This window comes from Propithecus coquereli, unplaced genomic scaffold (assembly GCF_000956105.1).
Source record: "Propithecus coquereli isolate 6110/MARCELLA unplaced genomic scaffold, Pcoq_1.0 Scaffold39, whole genome shotgun sequence".
Taxonomy (NCBI): domain Eukaryota; kingdom Metazoa; phylum Chordata; class Mammalia; order Primates; family Indriidae; genus Propithecus; species Propithecus coquereli.
In genome coordinates, this window is record NW_012149618.1 from 6,715,899 (window position 1) to 6,732,080 (window position 16,182).

Here is a 16,182-nt window from a genome sequence, read left to right on the forward strand (position 1 = left end):
CCTCTGTTCCTATCTTCTCTTTAAAGCCTGGCTTGGCTGGAGCGCCCGGAAGGGAGAGCCTGTATAATGCTCATCTTTGTATCCAGAGTCATCAAAATTGCATCTGCCCCATAGTAACTCAATACTTGCGGGGATTTTGCTTGTTGGCTTGTTTTACTGGAATGAATGGATAAACGGATGAATAAATGGGACTTCACCCTAAGTCTAGCAAAAAGTTTGGGAAGTGACAGTTTTGGTTATTTCATGTAACATGATACTGGAGCCCTCATTCCTTTGCTCCAAGAAAAATATTCCCCAGTACTAGAATACCTGTTTTCTTAGGGAATTGACCTCAATAACTGAAGGAAAGGCGATTTCAAAGCAGGGAGAGAGATGAGTAGGTCAACTCTGTCATCGCAGCCATCCCTGAGAGGGCGCTACTCCCAAATCGAGCCCCCAGAGGCGGGGACAGAGCTTTCCCGCCCGACGCGGGCAGCATCCCTTCGCCGCCAGCCGCCGCAGGTCCCCAGCGGAGCGCCTGCCCACAAACATGGCGGCGCCCTGCGCGGCTTCTCGTCGCCGGGACCGTGGGGCCCGCCCGGCCTTGCCAGTACTCGGGGACTTCCTCCGCGCGCCGGCTTTCTGCCCAGCTGGCATTTAAACCGGCGCCCGAGGCTGCAGGATGCTGCTGCGGATGCGGAGCTGTCCGCGGGCTGCGCAGCGCTGTCGCCTCTCCTGAGCCGCGTCGGCCCTGCTGGAGCGAGCCGAAGCATCCCTTGGCTGCACGCTGGGCAGAGCGGGCGACGGCTGGGGGGAGATCCGGGACCCCGGCATCTGGCGGTTTCACTGTAGGCTCGACGTTACTTTCCAAGCGTGCAGCCCTCCTCCTCCAGCCAAGATCGTTTTTTCCTCCTCCGGCCTGGGCTGCTGATCGGGCAGGGACTGGGCTCGGTCCCCGGAGCAAGAAAAGAGCGCGCTCCCGGCCCCCCGAGCCGCGCGCCCGGGCCATGGTGCGGCTGAGCCCCGCGCTCCGGTGAGGCGGCGGCGCGGCCAGGAGCCGGCGGGCCGGCCCTTCTCCCGAGGCGCCTTCCTCCGGGGCTGCGCGCAGGCGGCCAGCGGCGGCCGCGATGTTCAGCTGGCTGAGTAGCGACGACCGCCGGAGGAAGGACCCCGAGGTCTTCCAGACGGTGAGCGAGGGGCTCAAGAAACTCTACAAGACCAAGCTGCTGCCCCTGGAAGAGCATTACCGCTTCCACGAGTTTCACTCGCCCGCGCTGGAGGATGCCGATTTCGACAACAAGCCCATGGTCCTGCTGGTGGGCCAGTACTCCACTGGGAAGACCACCTTCATCAGGTGAGCGGGCCCAGGGTCCAGGCAGCCCACCCGCCGCCCAGCGCTTAGTCCCTCGGGCCACTCCCGGTGCTACACTCCTGCCAGGGGACAAATGGGAAGCCTTCAGTGGAGGCCTCTGAAGAAATCCGAGTGTGCGGGCATTAAAAGCTTATCCCACAATTTTTGCTGCCCCACTCCCCGTCATACCCAGTGCTTCTCCACTGTACTTAGCCCTTGGCTCAGGTGGTGGATTTGAAGTGTTCAAGTTCAGAGCCATCCCTGGTCTCCCCATTTTATGGATGCTGAAACCGAGGCCCAGCAGGCACTTGTGGGAGAGCTCCTTGTCTCCGGAGCACCTTATGCTGGTGGGGGTATCTTATATCCTCACTTCTTAGGGACGCGTCCTTCATGGTCAGGACCACTTCCCTTTGCCTTTTACAGGGCTTGGCACTCAAATGGGGGCCTCACAGTTGCAGCTGAGGAGCTCTGATGGGAGCAGGCTTGGGAATGGAGGTGGGCTGTGGCCTCCTGCCTGGCAGTGCCACCTGTCCTTCTTTTATCATTTTCCTTCTCTGAGGCAGAGAAGGCTCCTATGTGAGCATCTTGGAGACTCGACAGAAGCAGAGTCCAGAAGCAGAATGCTTTTATTCTTTTCTCTTATTTGATCTTAATGGCTCAATAATAATATTAAAGACTTTTAGAGGGGGAAGGGGTATTGGCATCATCTCATCCAGCCCTTTGACTTTGCAGGCGAGGTAACAGAGGCACAGAGAAATGAAATGAAGTGTCCGAAGTCATACAATGGGTGGGCAGCAGATTGGGCTGCAAGTCCTAGATGCATGCGAGGAGATGGTTGGCAAAATGCCTGTAACTTGGAAGGCAAGTCATCCATTCCCTTGAATTACAGAATCCTTGGGCTGGAGGCATCCTCAAGAAGTCAGCTTGTCCCCCTACATTCAGAGAGGGCCTCATACTGTCCGCCACGGTGGTGAGAATCCTTCCCATCTTTAGGGAACAGGCTCCTCTCCAGTCCTCAGTCCACCCAAACGTCAAGGCCAGGCCATGTTTCCTCACGTCATTTACAGCCATTCCAAACTGTTGAAGGTGCTGTGGCCCTCTGAGTTAAGAGTCAGGCCCCTACAGCACGAGAATGGGGTTTGGTGGCTCCCCAAAGTCAAGGGTGCTCATCGCCTGCAGAGGGTTTGAGAGCAGGGGTCCTCTGGTTCCCATTCCTTGGCTGTTTGAACATCTGCGACATGCAAAGCCCTGTGCTTGCTTTGTTGAAGAGAGCAGAAAAGTTAAGTCTGTTTACTGATTTTCTAGGTACTAATTTTCTCTAACGCTAAGCTTGTAATACAAGCCTTCTGGGAGCAGGAGGTATACCATGCTAACGTGTCATGTCTGAACAGAACACCAGATTGAGTTTGTCCTTGTGGAGTGGACAGCCTTGGGCACAGCAACTTTGATTTCTGAAGAAGTTCAGGACCTGAGGGCAATGGGCCTGTTGGCTCTTGTCTATCCTATATTGGTAGAATGGCAAGAGCCCTTCGAGATTAATCTAATCCATGGCTTCTTAACTCCTTAGAAAGTCAGCACCTTTGGAAATCTGATGAAAACTGTGGACCTATCATTAGAAAAGTGCACATACATACCAAGTTTGCATATAATGTTGGGCGTCCAAGAGCTATCCGTGGACCTTAGGGTGAGAACCCCGATCTAATCCATGTCCCTTGTTGTCTTAAACACCCATTGTTGCCAAAGGTACTTCAGAGCTACCTGGGTTTCATACAAGGTTTCTTTTGTGATCTCTGTCCTCCACCAGTTCACATTTCATGGGAAGCACAGGCTGTTTGCAGACTTCTTCCCTTGTGCATCCTTCCCTGGCTCTCTGGACAGACCTTGGTTGCAATTCTTAGTACATAATTTGGAGCTTCTCCTTCCTGGAGCATGAGCACTTACAGTGCAGCATCCATGCCTTAGCATCTCTGGGGGCCTTGCCCAGGGTCTCAGCTACAGGAGGTTCCCAACAGACATTTTGCAGAACGGGAGGGAAGATAGGGAGAGATGAGTGTCCCTGGAAGCAGGATCCCCAAGCAGCAGACAGGTTTAAGTGCCTTTTGTCTGAGACACTCTCCTGGCTTTGCCTGAGTCATCGCTGGCTGGTAACTGGGTCTGAGAAAGTGGCAGAGTCCAGTTGCCACAGATGATTCTTTATCTGAGGGAGACAGGAAGGCTGCGAGAGGCAGGTCTCTCTTCTCTCTTATCTTCCAAGTACAAGAGTTCCCCCTCCCCACTCATGTCAGTAACTGAATTTAGCGCAACCACCAAAAGCTGTCTACCCTTGAAGGAGAGTCAACCAGCAGGGTAGGAGGGGTTGTAACACAGGGAACCCTCTAGAACAAACTACATATTTTTCTTTCTGCTCATCAAATTCAATAAACAGTTATTTTTTGTTAGAACATTCAAAAAAGTACATTTAAAGAAGAAAAAAATTGCCCATATTAGTCATAATCCCATGACTTAGGGAAAACCATTTTAAATTTATATATATATATTTTTTCCACTATTTGTGGCTATTTTATAACACAGTTGAAATCATGATAGATATAATTTTGTATGCTGGCTTTTTTTTTTTTTTTACTTATAACATGAGCATTTCCCATATAATTAAAAAATCTTTGTAAGCATTATTTTAAACAGCTGCATAAACATCTCACTGTATATATATATGCAATTATTCATTTAACTAATCTACTTCTTTTGGATGTTTTAGGTAGTTCCTAATTTTTTGCTATTGTAGAATCACTCTGAATATTTGTGTGCATATTTTTCCATATATTGGACCGTTTTTTCAGATTCCCAGAAGTGGAATTACTAGGCCAATGGTTGGGCAGAGTTTTATGCTTAAAATTTTTTTTTTCTTTTTACTGTTTAGTTTTGTATTGAGTCATATTTCACAGTTGCTTTCCAAGAGGGTAAGTTGGTACCACCTCCCTTCCCCAAATCGAGTAAGGCTCCCTGAGGAGGACCTTAGTGGAGTGCCTTGGTCTGAGCATGTCCTCTCCTCTCCGCCTTCCCCCATCCCTGCCTCTTGCCTCGATTCTCATCTCTGTCCTGAACCTGCAACGGGCCTTTCCCAAGGAAACAAAAACTTGTCTCTTCTTTCCCCCAGTTCTTGGCCTTTTGCCTCCTGAGTGTCCATCCACTTTCAGTTATATGTGCTGGCCACGGGGTCTATTTCTTGTCTCAGGAAGAACACACAGAAAAGGACATTCTTCTAATAACTAATTAATGTGCTATGATCTCTGCCTGAAATAACTTCCTTGGCCTAAGGCCCGGCAACCCAGAGTAATAAAATAAACAATAAATTGGCTTGGCGGCCGCTCTCTCCAACACAGACTGCCTCTTTGGAATACAGTAGCTCTGTGTCCCTCTGGCCCTGGCAGCCTTTCCTCCTGCCTCTGCTATTTTTCACCCCTTGCTATTTCTCTTGCTGGTCTGCAGCCGTAAATCCCTCCCCTCTTGGACCATTTGGCCCCTGGTCACTCCTCCTTGCTGCCCGCTTGCCATGGCTCCTCTGTCCTGTGGGTATGGAGGTGAGGGTCTGGCTGCCTGGGGCTGGGGAAGGCTCACATGGACGGTGGCAGGGCTGCAGTAGAGGGCCCAGGGGCTCGGCAGTGGGGCCTGGGGCTACAGAGCTAAGCTGCTGGCATCTCCGCAGGGGGCGCTGAGCTGGTCTGGGGAGTTGCATGGACCTTCCATAGTGCAATGTGGACTCTGAGACTTGAGCACCAGGTGGGCTGCTTGGCTACTCAGCTGGCCCTTTCAGCCTCCTATTTCGTCAGCAGACTCTGCACCCCCTGCAAAGGTAACAGGCCTTTGCCTGTGGCTGCACCGGCTCTCGTCCGCACCTGGCATCCCCACCCAGGCACCACAGCATCACCATCCTGGCTAGACCCACTGACCTCTGCAAAGGCCATCCTTCCAGCCACAATCCCTGCAACACCTCAGTCCCTGTCCACCCTCTGAGGTCAGTGGTTGTCCTTTGTCTGTCAGGGATCTGATCTGCTGGGTCTCTAAATGGGACTAGGTGAGAATCCACCTGCTTCTTATAAGGCCTGAGTGTCACCCAAGGGAGCAGACGGCCCAAGGCCAGATGGTCTGCCTGCCTCAGGTCCAGTTCAGGGTCTGCCTTGAGAGTCAGGTGTCTGGAGGTCATCAGGAAAAGCACTTACCGGGAGGAGGAAGACCTCTGGGGAAAGGTCTCCATCCTATTCCCATGGACAGGGGGACCAAGGCCACGGACCACGGTCTGAGTCAGCAGAACCCAGGCTCCGCCACTTCCTAACCAAGGGTCCTGGTTAGGAAGGCCCAGCTGAGGTCAGGCCCCTACCCTTTCCCACCCTCACTTACCTTATCTCTAAGGTGTGAAGAATAATAACTTCCCTGCGGCACCCATGTTCCAGGCACCATGCTTAGGGCTTTATCATTCCCTTTCCTCTTTCCAGCTCGATTCTCTAACATGAGACTCAGAGGCTGACCCTCGCGTGGGTGGGGGAGCCCTTCTCCAGCACGAGGGGGAGGGGATCCTGCCTCCCCGAGCAGCCGCTATCTCTGCCGACAGTGCCGGGTACTGCTCTGGGTGGGCTGGCCTGTCGCAGGGTAGGGTCAGGCAAGGGAGGCTAGCAGGAGGCTGGACAGTCTGACCACCAGATTCTCCTCGTGCTGGAATCTCTTCATCCCGTGGCCGAGGGTACTGTGCTCCAGGGACAACGGAGCTGACTCATACCTCAACTTGGCCATCAGGGCCTCCCAGCCACTTTGTCACTGTGTCTGCCGGGTACGTTACAGTCTCCCCGGGATCCTCGGAGGCCGACAGGGCGAGTGTTATCTTGGGTTCAGCCAGTCCTGCCCCTCCTTAGGCTTGTGTGTCCCCATCTCAGCTGTTCCCACCTAGGCTTGAATTAATTTTTCTTTTTTTACACTGCTGTGGGAATATTTTCGCCTGGCAACGGAGGCGATCTGTCTCACTTCCCCATAATCAGTGCATGAGATTCCTCAATAGATTTTCCTTTCTGAACACAGTGGTGGCTTTGTTACAGGGGCACCAGTGCTGCGAACCCTGCCCACATGTCCCTGAGAATCTACCCAGCCCCAGGTTCTCTGCTTGGCCTGACTGTGCTCCCTGGCCTTGCCGGTGGCCTCGTTAGACTCATTGTTTCCCCAGACCCATGTGTGGTCAGCAACTTTTGGGTCATGTGGGTTTAGCAGGACAGCAGGCCCAGCCTGAGGCCCCGGCTCAGCTGCCTCAGGCTGCGGCACCTTAATCCCAGGAAGCTGCCCTGTTAGGCTGGGAAGCCTTTGTTCATCCGCTGAGTACAGCATGTCTCTCTCAGAGATGGAATTTGAGACGCCTGCATGAGGAAGATACTTCATCCCTGCTGTTTGGCCCTGTTCATTCTGGGCGTTTTCAAGGCTGCCTCAGAATGGTTCTTTGTGCCGCCGTTTCCGCAGTCCCTGGAGCCTTTGATGGTGCCCTTCGCTCCCCCCACTGCCCGTCCACACTTGCCACCCCCCTTGCAGGGCCCTGCTTAGGGCGCCTCATCCAAGCTCTCCCCAGGTCAGGGGCTCCGGCAAGCAAGAAAGGATGGGGTTTCCCGTCTTGGAAACCTTGCTTCCCAGAGGAATCTGGCCCTACTGTTTTTTTTGTTTGTTTGTTTGTTTGTTTGTTTGAGACAGAGTCTCACTATGTTGCCCGGGCTAGAGTGCCGTGGCGTTATCCTAGCTCACAGCGACCTCAAACTCCTGGGCTCAAGCGATCCTCCTGCCTCAGCCTCCCGAGTAGCTGGGACTACAGGCATGTGCCACCATGCCCGGCTAATTTTTTCTATATATTTTTAGTTGTCGGATTAATTTCTTTCTATTTTTAGTAGAGACGGGGTCTTGCTCTTGCTCAGGCTGGTTTCGAACTCCTGAGCTCAAACAATCCGCCCGCCTCGTCCTCCCAGAGAGCTAAGATTACAGGCATGAGCCACCGCGCCCGGCCCCTACTGTTTTTAAATCCCAAAAATGTCCTTTTAGAGCCGTTGGAAACCTTGCTTCCCAGGGGAATCTGACCCTACCATTTTTAAATCTCAAAAATGTCCTGGGCCCTTCTCTGGTCACCTGATATTAAATAGCAACAGCTTTTGCATGCCACAGCCCAGTCACTGAGGCCAAGCTGGGAGCCCAAGGGCTGATGTTAGGTGATGAATACATTCCTGGGACGGTGGACCCTAAAGCCTCACCCCATGCCCCAGGCCTGGTCCTGGCCAGCCTCCTACCCAAACCGTATTCCTTTGTGATTCCTTCTAGTTCCATGTGAGGCTCAGCCCTTTTGGCCTGTCCCCAGAGATGCTGCATTACCTGGTCAAGGGGTGACCTAAGGCAGGAAATGTAGTGGTTGGGAGCATGAATTCTCAAATCCAAGTGCCAGGTTGCAGTCCTAGCCCTGCTAGTTATGGATTGCATAACATGGGGCATGTTGCTTCACCCTTGTCTTGTCCTTAAAAATGGGGCGATAATCTAGGTGTCAGGTACTGGTTAAATGCTTAACGTCTGTAACTAATTTAATCCTCAGAACACCCTATTAAGTAAGTTTCTTATTAGGCCCTTTTGATGATGAGAATCATAGTGGTCACATCAGAGTGCAAGTGAAGATGAAACGAGATAATCCATGGAAAGTTCAGAACAATGCCCAGCACACCACAGGTGCTCAATAATTCTGAACTATTACCCCCCTATGTTACGGAGGGAGGTACTGAGTTTCGCTGAGCTAAGTACTCTCTGAACGGCATAGTCCTCATGGTTAGAGAAACGAGATCAGCTTGTCCCAGCCTCTCCCAGGAGCCCCTGAAGGAGCAGGTGCTCTGAGAAAGCGGGAAGTGCTGTCCCAGTGTGCAGCTGTTGTGATTTATTTCATCACAACCCCAGTGCCAGCTTTCAAAATGATCCTTTGGCCACAGGAAGTCCTGCCCTCACGCCCTATTTGTCAGGCTGTGATCTGGAGGGATGGGGGGCTTCCCAGGGCGACCTGAAACCCGCCTGTGGCTGGTGTGGCGCGGTGGCCTGCTGGGCAGCAGCACCGCATGCTCTGGGCACATCCACAGCTTCCTCTGCAGCTGCGTGCCATGCCATGGCTCTCCCACTCCCAAATCCCACCGTACACTATTACATTTGCCTAATACCCAAAGGCACAAGAGAGAGGATAATTTATTGAATATGTCTGATTAGGTACTATATACAAGCATTTGGAATATAGTCTCTTCTTTGAAAGTTTGAATTAAATGGATAATGACCAGAGAGATTGAAAGGGTCACAGTCAGCTTCTGTGCTTAAAAAATAAGATCATATATGTGTAAATATGTGTGAGCACATAATAACATAGCACTTGTGTGCATAGGACATTTCCAGAAAGGGGAAGATGCAAAGTACAGATACTATAGAGTGGGATCAGAAGTCCAGGATGGGATGGAGATTCACTTTTCGTAGTGTACCTTTTACACTGTTTGTATTTTGCATCATGTGTGAGCTATGTTTGTATTAAATAACTAACCAGGTAAATGAATAATGACCTGTGAAAAGGCAGCAGAGTCTGTGGATGGTCAAATTCTAACTGTGCCTTTGCGCAGGTACTTCAGGTTACCTTCAGTGACAAAGTCCTCTGTGTAGAAATCAATTTCAATCATGCTTTATTTCTGAGCCCAAGTCTTGCTTTTATCCCCATACTGATTGAAAAAGAGAAAGAGATAAGGACCGAGAAGAACAGATAGGATACTTTGAGTTCAGCTGAGATTCCACCTCCTCTACAGAGTTCTTTGGACTCGTGGTCCAGCAGTTGTCTCTCCCCACCACGAGATCTCACGGGGGCCCTGGATCTGCCCTGTCCTCTGACTCACGTATTGTCCGCCTTCTAGCAGCCGTGGAGTGTTGGTCCATGGGCAGAATGCCTGCATTGTGACTGTGCTCTTTCCACCAGGTACCTGCTAGAGCAGGACTTCCCAGGCATGAGGATTGGGCCCGAGCCCACCACGGACTCCTTCATTGCGGTGATGCAGGGAGACACCGAGGGGATCATCCCCGGGAATGCGCTGGTGGTGGATCCGAAGAAACCCTTCAGGAAACTCAATGTCTTTGGCAACGCCTTCCTGAACAGGTGAGTGTGGAGGGGAACACAGGGCCTTGGGGTGTTCTCTTTTCTTCTTCTCAGGGTATGGGAAGTGAAAGGACAAGAGCAGGGTCTTGGGAGGCTTCATGCCTTTCCATACCTGGAGTCTCTGCATTGTCCCTTGTTCCCTGGGAATGTAACTGAGTCAGTGGCCATTGTGAGGTGCAGGAGCTGCCAATGCTGGACTGATTCCTCCTGATTAAGGAGCAGGGGAGGGTACAATGACGACTTAGATCACATTCCCCTACCTGCATCTCCCCCTGCCCAGTAAAATGGGAGAACGATGCTCTATATAGTTCCCAGCATTTGCCTAAACATACCATGGCTGGGATTTGCATCTGACTGGAGGGAGGCAGAAGAAGGTTCTCTTCTGTCCCTGGACATTGTTTTTACTTGACGAAAAGAACCCTGGACTTAAGAGGGAAGCCTTGGGTTTGAGCGCTGACTCTCCTACTGAACCACATGACCTTAGACAGGTCACCTCCCCTCCCCTGGGGTAAATTCAGGCCTACAGATACCAAGATCGTCATGACGATTTGAGTGGAGAAAGCTCTCGGGAATGCCTGGCAAGCTAGTTGGGGCCTTCACATTATCATTCTGCTTAACGTTCTAGTTAAGGCCTATCCTCTGCTCACATTCGTTATGCTCACGAATCCAGTTTTACACATGCATTGCCCTTCATAATTTTAAAACTACTTTTTCTAATTGGAAGTATTTAGAGTAAAGGCAAAGAATATAGGCTTCGGCTTCAGGTAGACCTGGGTGCAAATCCTGCCCAGTACTATGGATCTTGAACAAGTTACCAAACTTCTTTGTATCTAACTTTTCCCATCTGTGAAACAGGATGATAGTAATATCTTCTTTGAAGGTGTTGAAGGAGAAATAGGTGAGAAAATGGACACAAGACACTTCATGTCTGGCACACAGTAACCAATAAGTTGTGATACTGTTACCATGCAGTGTTCATTTGATTTTCTCCCTAATCATTCAGGGAAGGAAACAGTCATCCGTGGCCATTTTTCAGTTGTAGAAGTTGAGGCTCTTTGCCCAAAGGATTCTCAACATCTCTGATCCTGGGTAATACTTTTTATAAAGCTATGAACTTACCTGTGACAAAAAGTCGGCAACACTCTGAGACAGGGACAGGGAGGGACAGTGAGCAGGGGAGGGGTCTCGCCGAGAAACCTTGGGAAATTGGCCTGGCAGGTAGGAAGCCCAGGAATTTGGCTTGTTTATGTGGGGAATGAAACTGCAAACTCAGTATGTATGGGAAGATGAAGGTGGTAGTGGCAGCGAGGTGCAGTGGGACAGGCGTCCTGGAGTCCAGGAGTATCTCTGATACCTGGGGCTGAGTGAGGAGGTCCCGGTTGCCCGAGGTGCTGAAATGCAGAAATGGCTGGGGTGGGGACAAGCATGATCCAGAAGAGTGAGTCGGCAGGGTGGGACAGAGGCAGGCACAGCTTAGGGAGGGGGCCGTGAATTTGATTTCGGATACATGGAGTTTGCAATGACTGTGAGTGCCCTGAGGAGCATTGTCCTGTCTGAGTAGGGAGAGGAGGAGGAGGATCCCAGGTGAGAGGAGAGAAGAGCCTGGGGCAGGTAAGAAATACCTGGGCCCACTGGAAGAGAGAGGCACAGGCTTAGTGTTTAGCCCCATTTGGGGATAATTGTGCTTATAACGATAATAGTACATTGTACTATATGTAATAGCGTAAAGTCTATCATGATAACGGAATGTGTGTAATCGCCACCATACCCTGGTGCATTCTTGAGGGCTGAGAGCCCTTATGTCTTAAACCGAACCCGGCAAGTCTTGCTGACTCTTGTTAAACGTATCGAAACCAGGAGGTGTGTGAGGTGGGGTGGGGGTGGTTTGCCCTGGGTAAAGATGTTTAACCTCTTTGAATGTTATCATGTTCATCTAGACAATGATAAAATGTAAATTTCCCTAATCTCTTCCTGGAAATGTTGTATAAAATATAATCTGAGAAAGATTGTATAAAAATAATCTGAGAAAGAAAAAAGTATGTGATGTAGTTCCCCGCAAGTGTTGATAGTAGTTACATTTAGGAAGAGGAATTGAGGAGGGAAGAGGGGTGGAGGAAGAGGACTTTTCTATTTCATTGTATGTCTTACTGAACTATTTATCTTTCTTACCATCTGCATTTCTTTTACAAAAAATAATTTATAAAGAAAATATATATGAAGGCATTACAAAAAGAATAACATGCCCGTGATACCATTACGGGGTCAGGAGTCTCTGTTTACATCTGTGATTAAATCTGTGATTTCAATGAATGAAACGTTCAGCCTGATGAAGCTGACGCAGCAAGACCCCGCATTTCCAGAATGACCTTTCTGGCATCTAGCCTGGGGCGTGGACTTCAATAAGGGAAGAACTATGGCCGTAGGAGGGGCCGTTTCCCATCTCCCTCCTGGGTGCCCTGCTAAGGGATAGAATTCATGTTGTATTTCAACAGACACTAGTCCCCTAGCAGCCTTGGACTCCACTCTGTGTGGGAATATGAGGCCGAATCCAGCCCAGAGGGCACAGGCAGTGATACCCAGGCAAGAGCAATGACAGGGCTGATGAGGCCGTTGTGGAAAAGCTGGCATTTGATATGGCATTAAATGATGAGCAAAATTATTTTTTTTACACTGAAAGTGTAAAAAAAGGACATTCCAGACAGAAAACTGCAGGACAAGGCTTTGGTCACACATGGGGACAGAAAACTGGAGAGAGAGATGTACTACAAGCAGGGAGGAATGGGCGAATGCGGCTCAGTGTAGGCACCCTATGACCAGAAGACAGATGGCATCTTGAGGTTCTGTGATTTTCCGCAGGAGTGCTCAACAGCTGAGACGGTGCGTGTTTAGGTGGGCTGGGGTCTGCCCTGCACGTCCATTGGAAGGACAATAGGGAACAGGAAGACTCTCTTCCATGTGCCACCAGCTTCGCTGCAGCCTGCACAGGGCTGCTGGACCATAGATTTCTGGGTTCCCGTTTCTGTGCTGCAGAGTGGTCCTCATCAGCTCTCATCAGCTCTCCCTCCCCTGCTGCTCTGGAATAAGGCTTGACCGCTCTCCCAATAGTGATGTTGGCCTTTCAATGCCTGAATAAACATTCCTGGGTGGTGTGACCCATCCTTCAAGGCCAGCTCCAGTGCCTTCTCCTCCAGGAAGCCCTCCCTGGAAGCTGTCTCTCTGTCTTGGATCTTCTGAACCCTTCCTCTGACTTCCCTTGGGGTGCTGGTCCCATTGCACTTTGTATTATGGTTGCCTAGGGATAGGCCTCCTCTCCTCCACCAGGCTGTGCTCCTTGGGGACAGGGATTGAGACATCTTAGTGTCCCCAGCAGCAGAGGTTTATAAGCGTGAACCATGGCTGTCTCGGAATCAACCAAGGAGCTTCCTCAAAGTACAGATCCCGCAGCCCACTGCTGGGCTCTCAGTCTGGTCTGGTGCCTGGGAGTCTGCATTTTAAGCCAACCAGACTGGCTTAAAATGCAAATTTCCAGCTTACTATTGTCTTGCACAGAGTAGGGTATTAGTAACTATTCAGTGACACCCCATTTACAAATGAGGGCACATACAGAGAAGCACAATGACTTTGCCAGTGAGGATGGAGTCAGAAGGAGGACCCCAGATCCTGACTGTGCGCAGTGATGGTTTGGGACAGAGCCTCAAAGTCCTCCTGCCCCCGATCCCTAAGAGTTCATTGTAAAGAGGAGGAGGGGGGTCTTTTCACTGACTATCTAAAGAAGCTGAGGGTCTGAGAGGAGCAAGCTAAGTGTAGTCAGTCAAGGCAGGGAGGTAGCTGACCACGACCAACAAAGGACTTGAGGCCACAGGAATCGGACCAAGGCTTTGGTCACACATGGGGACAGGCTGTCACTATGCTGCCCTACTGGTCAGGCAGCATTTTACCAAACACACCCAGTGCCTGGCCCTCTAAGATGGATCGCGGGGAGAGATAAGAGGACTGGGGTTCAGCCCCGAGTTGGGCGTCAGCCACACCCAGGACTCAGCAGGCCCACGTGAGCTGAACCTTCAGCATGCAGCTGCGGCTCACCTGGGAGAGAGACAGGTGGTCGGAGTCAGGGGCTGGGTCAGGGAAGGTGGGCCAGTACTCACCCGGCTTTCCTCTAACTGTGCAGGTTCGTGTGTGCCCAGCTGCCCAACCCCGTGCTGGAGAGCATCAGCGTCATCGACACGCCCGGGATCCTCTCCGGGGAGAAGCAGAGGATCAGCCGAGGTAAGCGAGACACGGGGTAGGTGTTGGCTCCAGGCCCCAGGGTTCTGGTACATTCACTTTCTTCCATACGAGAAGGGAAGCACCCAGGCCAGCATGCCTCCTGTGCTGTGTGGGGCCATTGGACTGGCCCAGTCCTGGGCAGGGGCCAGCAGAGGAATTCAGGTCCACTGTAGTTCAGGAGCCAGCTGGCCTCAGTCTTCTCATCTGTAAAATGGAGACATCGATATCTGCCTTACCTTGTCGGGTTTATTCATCTAAGAGGCACCTTCCGTGGGCCGACCCTGGCTTGCTTTTCATGTTCCTGGGGGGCTTGCAGTTCTGCAGGGAGCCAAAGGCATGCAGAGAAACTCAGCCCAATAGAATGAGTGCTCTGGGTCAGAAGAAGAGGGAATCGGGCCTGTGAACACAGTGAAAACTGTTCACTCCAGATAAATTCGGGGTAAGTGCTCTCTGAAGGAGATGGCCCGGCACAGGGGCTGGGAGACAGAATTCTGCAGCCCGACAGGCAGGTGCTACGCCTGCCTCTGCCACTTCCCAGCACAGTGCCCTGGGCAGGTTTCTTCACTTCACCTGCTTTCTCTGCAAAATGGGGGTGGGGTGGGGAATAATACTATCCGTCTTACAGAGTTGTTTGAGGATTAAAAGAAATAATATAGGTAAAAAGCCTCCTGCCTGGCACGTAGCAAGTGCCCAGTAAACACGAGGTATTCTAGATCATCATCATTACCAGCATCCTTGGTTTTTCCTAGCTCTGAATTACCGGACTAATGCTGTAAAAAGCTAAAAACACTGCTCTGAGCTCCCCACCCCCAGCCTTTCCTGCCACGATTTGCTGTGCCCGGGTGGCCCCCCACCCTTTCTGTGCCTTATGTTGTGTCTCTGGCAAGAAAATCAGATGATGCCATACCCGCCCCAATATGGGAGCTAGTTGCTGGTGCTGGAGCCAAACCAGCACTCAGAAGGCAGCCTCCGGGAAGGAAAGGCTTGGGACGGGTAGGTTCTCTGGGAAGCAGCTGGGACTCTCGCCTGAATTGACCTTAGGTGACTGTCTCTTCCCGGCAGCATGCACCTCAGCCCTCTGTGATCTGTGGCTGCAGCTGGGGCACACGCAGGTCTGTCCTGCCCATGTCTGTGCCAGCGTAGTGGGGGCCCAGGGACTCCTTCCCACAAGGGCGTGGCCTGCCCAGGCTAGCACCTGCTCACCCTTAGGCCTCCAGGAGGAGAGGCCACAGCCTCACCGGGTGACAGGCCAGTGTCCCTGTGGCTGTGTACTGATGAGGTCTGAGGGGTACAGGCCAGGAGTGCCAGAACCCGGCCTCTGTCCAGCGCTCCTGTGAGCCGCCTGGATGTCCTCGCTGAAGAGAGCAGCTCTCTCCCAGCGAGGGCAGGCGTGTGGTGCAGGGCCAGGCTCGGGGGCACTGTGGCTGTGTGTGAGCAGCCAGGGTACAGAGGGAAGACTCGAGGGCCAGCTTAACCCCAGTCAGCACTAAGGGAAGACACATCCTGGGCCGCTGGTCCTGGAGCGGGCAGGAGGGCACGGAGGCTGGGCGTCCTGAGCAGGAACCTGCGGGGAGGGAGCAGTCAAGTGGGAGGGACGTGGGAAACTGCATTGTCAGCTCCTGTAATTGGCAGTCTGTGAGCCCTGGGATGTCGTAGTGTCTCCTGGGAAGGAGCCTGGGTCCCCTGGCTCCCTGCCTCTGGGCCGTGTGTTGGGGGTGAGGGGAGCTGGAACCCGTGGGAAGAGAGGGCATCTCACCCTCCCTCCTCCCGGCCTGCATGCCTGTTGCAAGCACCTGCCTCCCTGCTCAGGGCCCTGTTTGTTCCCCTGAACACCCCTGCCTCCTAACCCACCCACCCCCACACCCGGGGGGTTCATCTGGGGCTCCTCCTGAGTTAGGCCTAAAGGGTATTTACTGTGTCACTCGGGCAGCCCAGGTCTCCTCAAGGAAGGCTGGGGAAAGCCAACACTTCTCAAGCTGAACGACCTGGGGGCGTGTGGGGCAGGGTTGGCACGTGCACCTGCAAGGCCAGTGCGGCCTGACAGGTGGGTGCAGAGGACTCCGGCCTCTGGGGTTTCCAAGGGCACTGGACTAGGAATTCACAGTTCTGGGCTTTAGAACCTCTATGTGTCTCAACAGGTGACACTTTCAGTGTCCCCACGTGTAACAAGGGATGATGATACGCATCGCATAGTGTTCTTGTGAGATCCATAGACCACTATGGAAACACAACCACAGCTCTAGGTCTGGGCCTGGGTCTGGTAAGCTCCCTAATCTGTCAGTCAGGGCTGCCCATTATACAATCTCTGGGTAATCTATGTGAATGGTCCCCTTGTAGTTGTGCAGTGTACAACCTGTGCCACTGTACATTGCAGCTTGTTCCCACGGCCTCCTGCCTTCCTCAACTCCTA

General features: G+C 52.1%; 1 protein-coding gene across 1 annotated transcript in view; it reads left to right on the top strand.

Annotated features, from left to right (window-relative positions):
* Positions 1 to 525: 525 nt before the first annotated feature.
* Positions 526 to 16,182, top strand: part of EHD3 (EH-domain containing 3) — a 31,472-nt gene continuing 15,815 nt past the window's right edge. Inside the window, exons 1-3 of the mRNA XM_012652557.1 lie at positions 526 to 1,333; positions 9,330 to 9,506; positions 13,675 to 13,772. Coding sequence (XP_012508011.1) covers positions 1,107 to 1,333; positions 9,330 to 9,506; positions 13,675 to 13,772 — 502 coding nt within the window. The 5' untranslated portion in view covers positions 526 to 1,106. The remainder of the gene's footprint in view (positions 1,334 to 9,329; positions 9,507 to 13,674; positions 13,773 to 16,182) is intronic.